This window comes from Cervus elaphus, chromosome 14 (genome assembly GCF_910594005.1).
Source record: "Cervus elaphus chromosome 14, mCerEla1.1, whole genome shotgun sequence".
Taxonomy (NCBI): domain Eukaryota; kingdom Metazoa; phylum Chordata; class Mammalia; order Artiodactyla; family Cervidae; genus Cervus; species Cervus elaphus.
Window position 1 is genome coordinate 37,029,661 of NC_057828.1, and position 15,249 is coordinate 37,044,909.

At 40.8% G+C, this 15,249-nt stretch overlaps 1 protein-coding gene across 7 annotated transcripts in view; it reads left to right on the forward strand.

Annotated features, from left to right (window-relative positions):
* Nucleotides 1-2,635: 2,635 nt before the first annotated feature.
* The window catches only part of RGS7 (regulator of G protein signaling 7), a 469,633-nt gene continuing 457,019 nt past the window's right edge, over nucleotides 2,636-15,249 (forward strand). Inside the window, exons 1-2 of one of the 7 annotated variants that reach the window (XM_043923595.1) lie at nucleotides 2,636-2,833; nucleotides 4,051-4,179. In XM_043923595.1, the coding sequence (XP_043779530.1) occupies nucleotides 4,102-4,179 (78 nt within the window). In that variant the 5' untranslated portion in view covers nucleotides 2,636-2,833; nucleotides 4,051-4,101. Of the gene's footprint in view, nucleotides 2,834-2,924; nucleotides 3,075-4,050; nucleotides 4,180-15,249 lie in introns of those variants that run through there. The other 6 variants (XM_043923593.1, XM_043923591.1, XM_043923596.1 and 3 more) reach the window with 6 other exon arrangements.

The following is a 15,249-nucleotide window of genomic DNA, read 5'->3' on the forward strand; positions in this document are numbered from 1 at the left end:
AGCTTACTTGTTGAAGCTTATCCCTTCCCAGGGATATCTGGGAAGCCAGACATAGCCAGGTACTGGAAGGTACCTGAGGGAGCTGGTAGGAAGTCAGTGGAAAGCTGTGGTTGTTGCATGGCTATTGCTCCTGAAGTCCATTCAGGCTCCTGATATGTGCATGGGGCGACTGTTGCTCATAAGGGTTGGGAATTAGGAGTAGCTGAATGTGAAGTGAGAGCACAGACATGCTAGAACTTTCCAGGACTCTGAGTGTGTCACTGCAGTCACACTACAAAGTTCCTCAGAGAAGAATACGTGTTATCTCACTCTGTTTTCCTACCTTTGCACAAATTCCTCCTTTGTCAAATTCCACTCACATGCATACAGGGAAGGCAATGCTGAAAAGTGTAGTTTTAGCTCAGCAAGCTGGCACAGTACAAATCAACACAGCCACTTATTGGTTATGTAGGTTGTATCCAGAAGTTTACGTAAGCTTTCTAATCCTCCCCTTCCCCATTGGTATATCAGTGTAAGAGAGATGACAATTATAACTACCTTCTCATGTGGCGCTAGTGGTAAAGAACCTGCCTGCCAATGCAGGAAACATAAAGAGAGACGGGTTCCATACCTGGGTTGGGAAGATGCCCTGGAGGAGGGCATGGCAATCCACTCCAGTATTCTTTGCCTGGAGAATCCCATGGACAGAGGAGCCTGGCAGGCTACAGTCCATAGGGTCGCACAGAGTTGGACATGACTGAAGTGACTTGGCATGCATGCACGTATGCAGGGTTTTACTAAGGATTAAATAAGATAACCTAAACAATGTATTGCTAAATATAAAAATTACTTATCATATTATTATTATTAGATGCATCAATTCATTTAGTTAACGTGCATCTACTGTGTGCCAGAAACTGTACTATGCCTGGGATGTTACACAGCATGAGATAAACAGACAGTATCCCACCTATCATGAAGCTGATCAGACACCAATTAGACATTCAAATAGAGATGTTAAGGAGGCAGTTGTCAGACTGGATTTCAGAGCATGAGTCTACATGAAAGGAATACATTTGGGAGTTATTAGTATTTAGGAAGCATTTAAAGGTTTGAGTCTGATTTATCTCACCTAGGGAGTACTCATAAAATGAGAGAAGTAGAGTAGCCCAAAGATTGGGATATGAGGCATTCTAAAATTTAGAGGGGAAAAAGATAAAGAGGAACAAGCAATGAGGCTGAGAAACAGCAACCAGTAATGTAGAAAAGAAATAAAAAGGGGTTCGGGAAATGAGAGAAACAGGTGAGGGAGATTAAGTGGTACTTACTTTCAGTTTATAGTAGTATGGTGGTTTCGCTGTGTCCGACTCTTGCTAAAGAGTTAAGAAAGTTAAGAAACATGTCCTTAAGTTAAGAAATATGTCCGTAAGAAAGTTAAGGACATATGTAGAGAAGAAGTTGAAAAAGTGGCAATTTTGCTGAAAAAGATCACAATTTCCAGAGCACACCATGGAAAGATTTTGGGAACTGGGGAAGAGAGGGAGATGGTCAGACTAGGGTGTGTGTAACATAGTTTGGGCTAGGAATCTCTGCCCTGTATTATTCAGAATAGAGGGTAGGTTGAAAAAATACATGTTCCCTGGTTAAAACCTGACAGGAGCCAGGTGGGACTGAGGAAATGCACTTGAGGACACCGCCCTAGGTTTATTTTGACGGGCTCTCCTGACCAGCTGTAAGTTCCATTCTTATCTAGGATGTTAGGAAGAGGCTAGCTTATTTTCTGTTTCTCCCCCACACCTGGCCCAGCTGTGGAAGGAAAACTTCAGATATTTTTAACTTCACGACCCTGCCCCTGAAAGCCAGACACACAACTTTACTATAATTGGGACAAAAGTGATTTTTCTTCTTAATGTCACTCTAATCCTTACAGAAGAACTAGTGACCGCAACCTGAGGAATAATTATGGGGAAATCATCACCCCGCCCTCATTCTTTGAAAACTGCTGGAGGGTGAGAGTTAAGTCGGTGACAGGTCCTCTGAGCATCTCCTGTCTAAAAGAGAAACCAGATATTGCGACTATACCTTCATTGTAACAGGTGGCAAAATGTGCACTTCGAGTTGGCAGTCTCCGAATCGTTTCGCATTTCTCTAACTTAGAAGGAAGCTGTGAAATTTGCAGGCAAACGGGCTGAATGACTCATTTGATCCTGGACATTTCCTTCACTCCTAGGATGTCTCAATATCCCTCCACTCCCGTTTTTTAAAGCATAACGATAATCAGTCATCTGCTACCCTCGCACTGTCAGCGCAATCACCGGGCACGTGACCAAACCGGCCCGCCGCAAGGGGCTACCTCCATTCCTGCATGCCTCCATCCATCCATCCACCCACCCACCCATCGCCCTTTCTGTTCTCCGGCTTAACACTCCCATCTCCAGGCCTTCAGCGGCGCGCACACCGGCGAGTCGGGTGTGCAAGGGTTGCACGCGCTTGGGGGCAGGGCGGCCGCTGCCTCGGCCCGAGACGGTGGGGCGGCAGAACGGGGCAGCGAGGCCGCGCGGAGCCGAGCGCCCCCAACCCCGCCCGGCTCCCCTCCCCGAGCCGGCACCTAGGGAAGCCGGGTCCCACGTGACAGTCCCCTCCTCCCTCCCCAGTCGCGCGCACGGGCCGGGCGTCTCGGTCCCGCGCGCGCTCGTGGTCCCGGAGCCCGGGAGCCAAGCGAAGGAGGGAGCGGTGGAGCGCGGGCCGTCAGAGCCCTGTGCCCGCGCGGAGGTGATGAAGCTGGCCGCGCGCTAACACCGCCGCACCCAGCCGCCGGGAAGCAGGCGCCTCGGGCCGCGACCTTGAGGAGGAGGTACGAGGCTGGGCACGGGGATGGGGGTGGCCTGGGGTGGGGGCGGAGGTCGGAGGCGGTGCCCCGGCGCCTCGCGCCCGGGTCCGCGCGGCTGACACCGCCGCCGGCCCGGCTCCAGTGCGCGGCTCGGGCTCGCCTGCCATTTGCTGCCGCCGCAGGCGAGCCGGGCTTGCTTGTTTTCCCCTCTCTCCGCCTGGTCGCTCCGCGGCTTCCGCAGTTGGCGCTGCTCACGGTGACCCAGGTAATTGCCTGAAGGGCCGACCTCCCACCTGGTCTTGTTGCCAGGACACCTTCTCTGCGTTCTGGCCGGGGTTGGGCAGGGTTACGCCGCGACTTCCGAAGCCGAGTTGGGCCGAGGGGAGAGGAAGCAGTGGCCGGGCAGTGCAGGCAGGTGAAAGTCGAGGAAGCTGCCTTGACTCTGTGCGGGAGACCTAGGGGAATGAAGAGGAAACACATGACTGGAGAATGGCTCGGGAATGGGCCTCTGATGCGCTTGCATGCGGGGAAACTAGACAGACACCTGGGAGAAAGTGCTGCTACAGGGTGTTGCCTTTTTAGCCATTCGGGGAGGGAGGGGGGGGAACACCATCCGGTGGAGATGCAAGTATTGGGAGAGAAGAGAACTCTGTAGGATGGAAACGGTAACCGTGATTTTTTTTTTCCCCAGTGAGCCTCAAACACTTTTAAAAAATGAGTATCCAGAAAATCAAGTCAATTAAAACCCTAGTCAAATGACAATTTTAACTAAAAGATTGTCATTTCTTACAATTTCCTGGGAATACTGTAGGTGTAAATTTTTTTTTTTTTTTTTTTTAAATCTGTCTCTGTGCTACTTTCTACAAGCCAGCCCCAGCATGTAAGCATGCTCCAATGTTGGATGGGGGAGATGAATCAAGAGTCAACCTTCTTGGAGAGTTAGGAAGTTTGGGATGGTCATGTACACACTGCTGTATTTAAAATGGATAATCAACAAGGACCTACTGTATAGCACATGGAACTCTGCTCAATGTTATGTGCCTGCCTGGATGGGAGGGGTACTTGGGGGAGAATGGATACAAGTATATATATGACTGAATAGCTTCACTGTTCACTTGTAACTACCACAACATGGTTAGTCCGCTGTACTCCCATACAAAGTAAAAAGTTTGGGAAAATAAGAGTCAGGCTTCTTAAGTACTACCATTAAGAACTCACTGAAGTCTCTCTATCTCTTGCAGGGTAGACTGATAATTCCTGTATCTGAGAGTGGACCACGGGTGTGTGGTGACATGGCCCAGGGGAATAATTATGGACAGACCAGCAATGGGGTGGCAGATGAATCACCCAACATGCTGGTGTACAGAAAGGTAAGGATTTCTTCACTTTCCTGGAAAAAGGGAAACTTCTGGCTTCTTTGAATTTTTCTTTTCCCCCTCAGATCAGAGTATCTATCAATTTTGTGACCTTAGGGATTCTCCAAATCCCCAATGACTGCACACTATACTTGAGGATGAGTTGACATTCTCAAGTAAAGCATATGTGTAGAGACATAGCGAAGTAAATGAGGCTACTGATACTATGTTCTCACACTTTCCCTGTGGATCCTACATGGATGAAGCTGCAATCAGCAGCAGCAGCAGCAAATTTGGACATCCCGCATATTTTGTTTGTTACATACAGGATTTTATAGCATCTGTAATAGTTTTAAAAAGCTTTTTCTAATACTCCTCCTAAGCATTTAGGTTGTAATGATCATACAGATGTATAACATTTTAGAAATAAATGAAGACTACATTGCATTCCTGGGGCAAGAGTGAATGTGGCTATGTATGTATGGGTTGTTTAATAATTTTGCTTCTAACTAAATCATTCCAGTTTTTTTTTTTTAAATCTTAGCTTAAGATATTTTTTACTTTGTGTTATTTTTATAATTTTACTTATGGGTATTTATGTTCTAGTGCCATATGCCCATTAAATAAATCTTTGTATTTTAGAAGTTTTTTTTTTTTCTCCAAACTTATCTGACAGCTTTATGCATTTTATAACGATGCTGTCAACACCAAACTTCTAGATATTGAGCCACCATAATAAAGATGTATTTGAATATTGTCTGTGCTTCAGAGTGATTGCTTAGGTAAATTCTTTTTGGTTAGAGTCTATAATCTTACTAAAATTAAGGAAGCAGCATTCTTCATTTAAATTCTGGTACAGAAGGGGGATTATTTTTCTTTAGCATATTATCTGTAGTGCTTATTGGGGTAGGATTTCTTTAGTTAACACTAGCAGTGGTAAAAAGGAAATTAGGCCTGGAAACCAAGAAAACTGTTAAAGATTTTAATTAGTGTGAGCCCACTGAAGAATCTAGGATGAGTTTGCTAGGGGATCAGAACTGGTTATGGAGAAGGATGAAACGCTTTCCACCTTGACCTGTACTAAATCCAAACTTTCCTTCAGTGTGGCCCAGTGTCATTAAGAGGTGCTGATGATACGTGTTTGCGGAAATCTTGTTATTATTTCGATGTGAATATGCATGGATATGCTGGCTGTGCTAGCCTTGTAGACTATAGTATGTTGTGTACCTGTGAATGCAGGGGTATGTGTGTGTGTATGTGTGTGTGTGTGTGACAGCACAGTAAAACTTTTTCTTCACAGGGAAAAAAAAAGCCTATTTTAGTTTTAAAGCATCCCGACTGGATAAATCAAGGAAATAATCCACTTGAGCTTAAATTATTACTAGTCTGTTCCTATGCTGATTGAAATTATTGTATATTTGCCCAATCTATATAGATTCAGTTAGGAGAAGACCTATTTTGGGGCAAGTTATGTGTTTTTAAAGAAGTTGTAATATTCCTTATTTTTTGTATGACTTTGAATATGGTAATGTGAAAGATATGAGAATTGTAGATTCTGTCTTATAGGTTTGTGCAGTGTTGAGAGTTGGACTTTTGTAAAATTATCAAGTTAGCTATTTTTGTTAGGTCAAACATTGTATTCTCCGTTTCCCTATAAATGATCCGAGGCTAAATTGATTGGACACCTAACAGTTAATCTTGATTAGAAATAAACTTAATATGACATCAGTCTGTGTGTCTCATTTAGTCACTATCATGAGACTAAGTGAACACTGAGGCTAGGAGTTTTATAGATAGTTACTGGATTATTTAGTGTACCTAAGGTTCATACTGCTAATTTTGAAACACTAAGTTGTTGTTTAGTATCAAATTGTCATTATGGTTACTTAAAAATGAACAGGCTATTATGACTTCATAGCCTTGGGAGAGAATGTAATTCTTTCTCATTCTTTTAAGCCTTGCGGTTCTGTTGGGTAAGCTTGGAACTGCTTGTGCTACTTCTTTTGCCCTCCTTTGTTTAGGGTAGTGACACATATAATTAATTTCTAGAAAAGATTTCCCTGAGAAATCCTTGTTAGAAAAATGTAACTCCAGTAAATTTTATTCATAATGCTTAATTATGGATTGCTTGTCTATCCTTTTATTCTCTGAATGTATATATTTTTTGTTTGTGACACAAAAAATAATATTAATACATAAATACAAGATAATTTATATAAAGAAGCACAGTGTTTGTTCTTGGTTATCATTTGCTGGTTACCAAGTCACTTGGTCTGTCTCTGTAGGCAGATATACATCATGACATCATGTGACCATTTTACTTCTGTTTTTTTGTATCTTATGTGGGTTTTGACATTTAATATCTTCTTGGTAGAGACAAAATTTTAATGTGAAGAATAGCAGAGTAGTTAGAGGAGGGTTTTAGGTTAACTTCATATATTAGAATATTTCAACTGGTGGACTTGCATAAAAGAATAAGTGACATGTTACAAATGCTTAATCAAAGATAAGGAAAGAATTTCAACCTCACAGTGCCTTGCTTAGTATCAGTGAGGAGAATGCTTGGAGAAATTGTTGTTTTATTGATTTATGCCAATTTTCCATTTCTGGTTAATTGTGGAAACATAGCTTTTAAAGTGGGCTCTGAACTAGAAATGTTCATGGTATTCTCACTATTTCCCCTCCCTGCAAGCCACCCAGGATTCAGATGGCTTATACCTACCAAAGATATGCATGTGCTAATTCCGTGTTCTCTTGATAAGTTACGCATGAGGTTTAGGAACGTTCTTGTGTGGGACAGGAAACAGTGAATGGTTGTCAAAGTGGAATACACAGAAAAGAGTTGGGGTTTGTGAATTTCTTGTGTTGGTCTGATGCCACTCCCTTATGATTGCCCTCACATGGATTATTGTGATTCCTGCAAATAATGGGAAAATTCCAGGAATCTTTTTTCCATGGAGAATTCCTTTGTGATATTATGGGGAAAATGTACAATGGGTAGAACTATGATCTTCCAGGTAGAGTGAGTGCTACTATTGTAAAAGCTACAGGCATTACTAACACTGTTACTGACCAGGGTTCCTGGACTTCTTAATGAATAGAAATTGATAAGATTCCAGATGAGAAATTCAGGGAAGGTTTTATTGGCTTTAAGGCTTTATTGCTTACTCCCCGAGGCAGAGCAAGGTGGCCCATTAAATGGGGTGAGGGTAAGGATGAATGTGTGGTTTGGACTGGAGCGATGCCTTGGGTGGTCTGCCAGCCCCCTTGGTGGGGCTGTGTGCAGGGATCATGCTCAGTACCCAGGATGCCTCAGAAGTGGCAGCTGGGTTTTTGGTCTTTTTGTATCTTGTTCATAATTTGCCCAACTGCATATGTACGCAGTTATTTTTAGTGTCTTACAGTTTCTTTATATTCTGTTGCTTGAGATGAGCAGATGAGGACATGTTCGTCCAGGTGCAAGCATTGCAGCAAAGGGTCCCAGGTCTCAGGCCCAGCCTGTCTCAACACTGCTTCATGATCAGGGTTGGTACCTGCAAATCAGTCCCGGATATTTGCTGGTACCTTTTTGACTTAATGTGAGGACTCTCTGTATGCTTCTTTTGATAGCAGAGGTACATTTTAAAAAACACATATGGATAAAATATTATCCTTACCAATTTTTCAATTTATAATGTTGCTTTTTTCCACAAGCAAGTGATGAAACTAGAGTAGTTATATCATTTCATATATCTGAAAACATTCAAAAATGTATAAAATGTGAGGCTTAACCACTTTTAGTAGTGGGGCTTCCTAAGTTCCCTTCAGTAGGCCTTAACTAGAATGGAATAGAAATAAATCAAGTTCCCAGAGAAGAGACCCACCTAGCTCCAACTCACCCTGGACTCAGACTAGCTTCTTAAAATATATGTAGAGGTGACAACTCACGTGTCAAACACTGCTCTCTTTCTTGGTCTTCTCATTCCCTGGCTGTGAAGGACTGCTGAGTTAGGACCTGAGATTATAGGGAGACACATTCTAAGTTTGGTGTCTGGCCAGCCTGCTGCCCACTAGACAGCATACATCATTTTTCGTCCAGAAGCTGACATTCCTGCATTTGAAAAACAAAATATCTAGGGCACCTTGTGGACCAGTATTTCAAATTGGCTGGCATGCTGGCTTCATACTAGCAAGAATGTTCTGAATGACCAATAATTTCTGGTATTATTGCAACAACCATTTATGCTCCAGCTGTCAGAAAAGAAAAGGAAAATATTTTTCTCATTCACTGTTTTAGTGGAATAAACACATCTTTTGGAAATAGCAAACCTATAAAGTTCACTATGCCTGTCCCCCCTGCAAGTGCCCTGACTGTTTTCCTCACCCATTCTCTCTTCCCCTCCTCTCTCTTCATTGTCCATCTAGTCACTCTCTTTCCACTTGTTTCTTCCTTTTAATTTTTCTTTTCAAGAAGGACCTAAGGGTGAAGATATCATTTTCCCTAAGATGCTGCATATTTTAATTGTGAAACAGAAAATTATGTTTTGGAGGTGAGAGCAGGTACCAGCCTTGTTTTGAGTACCTCTTGGGCATAGACACGCAGATGGATGCTTTTAAACTTGGTATCATATTGTGGTTGTGGGAAAGGGTTAGTCTTGAAGGACTCAGTTTAGTTCAGTCGCTTAGTTGTGTCTGACTCTTTGTGACCTCGTGGACTGCAGCACGCTAGGCTTTCCTGTCCATCACCAACTCCCAGGGCTTGCTCAAACGTATGTGCATTGAGTTGGTGATACCATCCAACTATCTCATCCTCTTTTGTCCTTTTCTCCTCCTGCCTTCAATCTTTCCCAGCATCAGGGTCTTTTCCAATGAGTCCATTTTTAGCATCAGGTGGCCAAAGTACTGCAGCTTCAGCTTCAGCATCAGTCCTTCCAATGAATATTCAGGATTGATCTCCTTTAGGATTGCCTGTTTGATCTCCTTGCAGTCCAAGGGACTCTCAAGAGTCTTCTCTAACACTACAGTTCAAAACCATCAATTCCTTGGTGCTCAGCTTGCTTTATAGTCCAACTCCACATCCATACATGACTGTTGGAAAAACCATAGGTTTGATTAGATGGACCTTTGTCAGCTGTGTCTCTGTTTTTAATATGCTGTCTAGATTGGTTATAATTTTTCTTCCAAGGAGCAAGCGTTTTATAATTTCATGGCTGCAGTCACCATCTGCAGTGATTTTGGAGTCCAAGAAAATAAAGTCTGCCACTGTTTCCCCATCTATTTGCCATGAAGTAATGGGACTAGATGCCATGATCTTCTTTTTTTTGAATACTGAGTTTTAAGCCAGCTTTTTCACTCTACTCTTTCACTTTCATCAGGAGGCTCTTTAGTTCCTCTTCGCTTTCTGCCATAAGGGTGGTGTCATCTGCATATCTGAGGTTATATTGATATTTCTCCCTGAAATCTTGATTCCAGCTTGTGATTTATCCAGCCTGGCTTTTCACATGATGTATTCTTCATATAGGTTAAATAAGCAGGGTAACAATATGCAGCCTTGATGTACACCTTTCCCAATTTTGAACCAGTCTTTTGGTCTGTGTCTGTTTCTAGCTGTTTCTTCTTGACCTACATACAGGTTTCTCAGGAGGCAGGTAAGGTGGTCTGGTATTCCCATCTCTTTTAAGAATTTTACACAGTTTTTTGTGATGCACACAGTCAAAGGCATTAGCGTAGTCAATGAAGCAGGAGTAGATGTTTTTCTGGAATTCTGTTGCTTTTTCTGTGATCCAACAGAGATTGGCAATTTGATCTCTGGTTCTTCTGCCTTTCCTAAATCCAGATTGAACATCTGGAAGTTCTCCCTTCACATACTGTTGAAGCCTAGCTTGGAGAATTTTGAGCATTACTTTGCTAGCGTGTGAGACGAGTACGATTGTGCAGTAGTTTGAACATTCTTTGGCATTGCCATTCTTTGGGATTGGAACAAAAACTGATCTTTTCCAGTCCTGTGTCCCCTGCTGAGTTTTCCAAATTTGCTGGCATATTGAGTGCAGCACTTTCACAGCATCATCTTTTAGGATTTGAAATAGCTCAGCTGGAATTCCATCACCTCCACTAACTTTGTAGTGATGCTTTATTGAAGGACGAAGATGGCTCTATTTTTGAAGAGTAAGATGGGACAATTGGCCTTTCTTTCATCAAAGGTGTAGGGGATCTCTCAGCCCAGTCAGAATATCACCTCTGCTGATTGCTTTGACCTAGACATAACCTTGGCAAGCTTTTGCTGTGGTCAGTCTGTTCTGTGAAAACAGATATATCTGCACAAGAGGGGAGTGACTTGTTTTCTTCTTTGGAAAAGAGTGAGTTACAGACATCACTAGTTTCTTAGTGGCGAGTGAGCTGACATTTTCAGCATTAACTCAGTGTGTTTGTCTTTTCAGGATTGTCCAGTCTGGTCAATCTTGAAGGTGTCACATTGCTCCTTCCTCAAGCTCCTTTGTGAAAAATAGCCTTTGACATTTTTGCACCTTCGTTACCTTGATCTCTCTGTGTATAGGGTGCTGCTGCATGTAGTGCAGAATATTTATAGGTGATAAAAAGAGAAAGGCCTGTTAGAAAAGAAAGGGATGTTTGCAAATGGATAATCACAAAAGGCATTTAGATCCTCAGATTTCTAAACTAGGGGCTCAGATGGAAGGCAGGCATCTATGCCATTTCTAAAAAATTCCAGAATGAAGTGTCTTCTGTATATATATGATTTGAAAGCTCCTTCCTAGACTAAAGGATGTGTCTACTATAAATATGAGTTTAATCTGTTTGAATCAGATGCAGACCTATTTTTTCCCTCAGTGACACTAATGCGCCCTGAGATAGAATAGAACCATCATCTGTGATACTTCTGAGAAGTAGACAGAGACGTTTTATGAGTAATAATTTAATAATGAATTTTGGATAATAGTTAACATGAGCTTGGAGCAAGGAAGCCTTCCATTGAGCTTTTTCCTCACCAATTGTTGCTTGTCAGTGCTATTTGTGGGAGTAAGATAAGGATTTGTGGCTTGAATTTTATTTCCTTCCTTTCTCACGTCCAGCCTAACTGAAATCTTAATTGATCACACTAAAGTGCAGATGCAGAAAGGAGAAAGTATGTAGGGGTTTTTAATGCCTTATAATAGCCTTTGTGACTTTGTTGAGTGATGGAAGCAGGGTATATTTAGATAGTATGGTTGATGGAATGGGATCACTGCAGAGAATATGAAAATATTTTGGATTTGGATATTTAGTGACTTAATGAATGTTAAGTCTCCTTGAAAATGATATTGCAGCACAAGTAATTGGCCCTTGCTCGCTCTCTCTCCCTGTGCAAAGGAGGCATTTGAATGTCAGTGTTATGGAGGCTTCTATCTTACAAAATATCAATCTAATTATAAAATAATTGTAAATGTTAAAGTGGGTACGCAGTTCCTCAGGGAAAAAAAGACCCACTTCTCTGACATTTGCCCAAGGCAATATGAAAATTTAACTTACCCTCCTTTTAATTCCCTTTGTCTTGTGTCTAATTCAATTAACAAAGGTCTCAGGACATTGGAACTCTAATAGACAATCATGATCTTGATTCCAGTTCCATTAAAAGTGCTGCTTGGCCTAGGCTAGAAAGAATTTTGGCTGAGGGGCCTATCCAGGGAAATAAGTTGTTGTTCTGTCTTCTGGAAAAATATATAGGAAAATGGGAGCTTTGTGATATTAGCTAGGTTCTTAACAGTAGTCTAGGAGCCTTCTTATTTTAGGTCCTTTCTGATGATTAGCACGTAAAATTCTCTTTAGGAGTCAGTGTGCTGAAGTAGAAGCATGTGCGCTGCAACTGAGTGGTTTTGGTTTTAAATCATGACTGCCCTTGTTTAGCTCTGCAGCTGTGGGTTAGCAGCCTAACTCCCTTCATTTCAGTTTTCTTACATGTAAAATGTAAAATGATAAAAAATAAAAAAAGTTTCCTTCATAGAGCTGTTTGATGATAAAATGAGTTAGCCTGTTAAACAGCCTCAATAAATGTCTCAATAAATGCTGTAATAATAATATAATTATAACAATGTATAATATGTCATAGTTACATTATATATTATAATTCTAATAATTATTCTTTCCCTATTACTATTTAATGAAACACATTGTATATGCCATAGGGTCCAATATGTTGCTATATTTCTTGATAAAGGTAAAAATGTGAACATTTTAACCACTCCCAGTCATGTCTTTCTGGTAGTTAAAAAGGCAGATTCTGTAGGATGCTATGGTAATACCATTTTTATGACACAGTGAGTGTCCTAACTTACATTCTATATGACTAGCTTCTTCTAATTTTAATAAACCCTTTGAATTATTATCTAATATATGTTTGAAGTCTGCACAGTTCTTTAGATATTATATAAACTAAATAAAGCCTTTGCTTCTGGACTTTCAGAGGTGAAAAGAAACTAAGAATTTATCTACTTTTTAATTTTGCAGATTATGAAATTTAAGATCAGAGGAGTAACATGATTTGTCTAAGTCACACAGGATGAATTCAGGTCTTTATTTATTTGTCTTTCTGTGGTTTGTGTGTTTCTTTATCTTTCTCTTAAAATAAATGCAATAAGCCTGTGTTTATGGTTTAGTTTCAGTAAGAAATCAGTGTCCTGGTTACGCTGTGGCATCCATGGATTATTCTCGAATATTTAATCATCCACTATAGTAGATGACTAGATTCTCTTTTCCCTTCAACTATAATTTAGCATTTGGAGTCCTGGAAATAAGATTGAGAACTAGTCTGACCTACTCTGGTAGTAGTTCTGTTCTTGATTTGATCCTGACTGGAAGTTCTAGGCTGATGAAAACCCAGAATTTGATGTTCTGTGGCAACACTGTCCAATAGAGCTTTCTATCATGATGGAAATATACTATGTACTGTCTAATATAGTAGCCACTAGCCACAGAGGGCAGTTGAACACTTGAAATGTGGCTAATGTGACCAAGGACTTGAATTGTAAATTATATTTAATTTTAATTAATTATAATTTAAATTTAAATAGTCCCCCGTGGCTGGTGGCTATTATATTTGATAGCACAGTGATTATGGAATAAAACCCGTTGAAAAAGCAGTATCAAAGAGAAAAGATAAAAGAGAAAGCTATACTTAGCTTGAGACTTGGCGTGCAGTGCTTGCAACAACGTTGCAACAAAAAAATTGTCCAGCAAACAATTTTTAAAAATAATAGTACAGATGTAAAGTTTTAAAGGAGAACCATGGTCTGCTAAGGAAATATTAAGAGATATTGTAATAAATTACACCAAAGGTTTATGTTTTGTTTTTTTTCCACCGTATGGAAACTGGAAGTGGTCTGCAGAGGGTAGCCCTCCAAAGGTCAGATGATAGAGGTTGTTTTGCAGTAAGACTAAAATCTGCATGCACCATGAATATCCCAGGAAGTGCACTTGCAGCATCTCAGGTGATTTACTGATGTCGAAAGCATTCTAATTAATTGCTGTATCTTATGGAGTCTCAGACATGCATTGTAGCCATTCCAGTTCCTGTTAAGACTGAGGGGAAAACCAGAAGCTCTGGGTAAAAGGGATTTAAAATGGTTGAAATCCTTGTTGAGAATTTAAAATTGGGGTATAAAGAAATCCATTTATTTTAAAGCTCACTTCTTTTTCATATACCTCAGAATGTTGAAAGGAAGGCAGTAGTCTAGGGAAAGTAGTTAATTCATGATGAAGTGACAGAGTCTCCAAGTCAGAAGGGCTTGATGTGAACACCTGCTCTGCCTCGATTGGCTGCATAAGTCTGGACAAGTTTGTTAACTTCTCCTAGAGACTACTTTACAGAATCATTGAAAAGATGAAGTGTAAGTGAGAATGTTTGACTAAAAATGATTGACAGGTTATGCTACAGACTCTTTGGGAATTGTGGAAGATACTGAGGTTCCTTGCAAGAATAAACTTTGCAAAACTCTCCTTGACCAGTCTTCCCAGCTTGCTGAGTGTCCCTGTGGCCTTAGGTCATTTAGAATCCCAGCTTCCCCCCCAGTTGGTCATTGATGGAAGTTGTCAGATTGATATATGTCTACATGACGATCTTTGGCCACACAAAACCTTTTGAAATGTCAGGCAAACTGGTTCAGTAGAAAGTTTTTTCTTTAGTACAGAATCTAGGGAAAATGTTCAACTTTAGTATTTAAAATGACCAAAGCATTTTGAAGGAAATTATCACATAGAACATATTACTACTAATATTTCTCTTGCCAAACTTTTTAAAATACATTTTTTTTTCTGGAAATCAGTGCTATTTGTCACTTGCTCCAAGTTTTATATTTAGTATTTGGGGTTTTGACTTTCAGTTTATTGTTAATTAGAATAGTTGTCATTTATTGAGTGCTTACCATGTGTCAAGGCCTTCTTGTATATTATCTGATTTCCTTAAAATATGATGCATGCTGATTATTACCATCCTGTTTTTCTAATAAGAAAGCTGAAACTGACATATGCAAACTAAGTGGCTGCCCAGGATTGCTCAGGGATTAGTAACAGGGCTGGTGAACTCCTTGAGGGTGGAGACTCCTATCTTCAGTGCTATGTTCACAGCACCCGGAGAAATGGTACCTAGTAGGTGTTTCTGAATATTGAGTGCCTAAGCGCATGAATCAGTGAGTGAACAAATGAATGACTGCACAAATGAATGAATGCTTGATCCAGCGTCTGCATTCTTGCCTCTTCACTGTGTTGCTTTCATTTGGATTAGTGAATGAATAGCATGTTCAAAATTCAGTTCTGTACACCATACATACATTGAGCCTTAGCTATGATTGGACCTTGTGTTGGGCCTTGGGAATAGAGTTGTGAACTAGACAGATAGGGTTTGAATCTTCACTGAGCTTACTTTACAGTGGTGAGGTCAGATGTCAGATAACTTATTGTAGAGTGATTACTGCCACGAAAAAGGAAGAACCGAGTGTTAGGAAAAGAAATTTATATTGGATCATCTGGTTTCTAAAATAAATATTATGTTGATCTGTGTCTTCTGTTTGCAGTTCTGAGTGCTTATCACGGTGCCCAGCTTCTGACACTTAGTAAGTG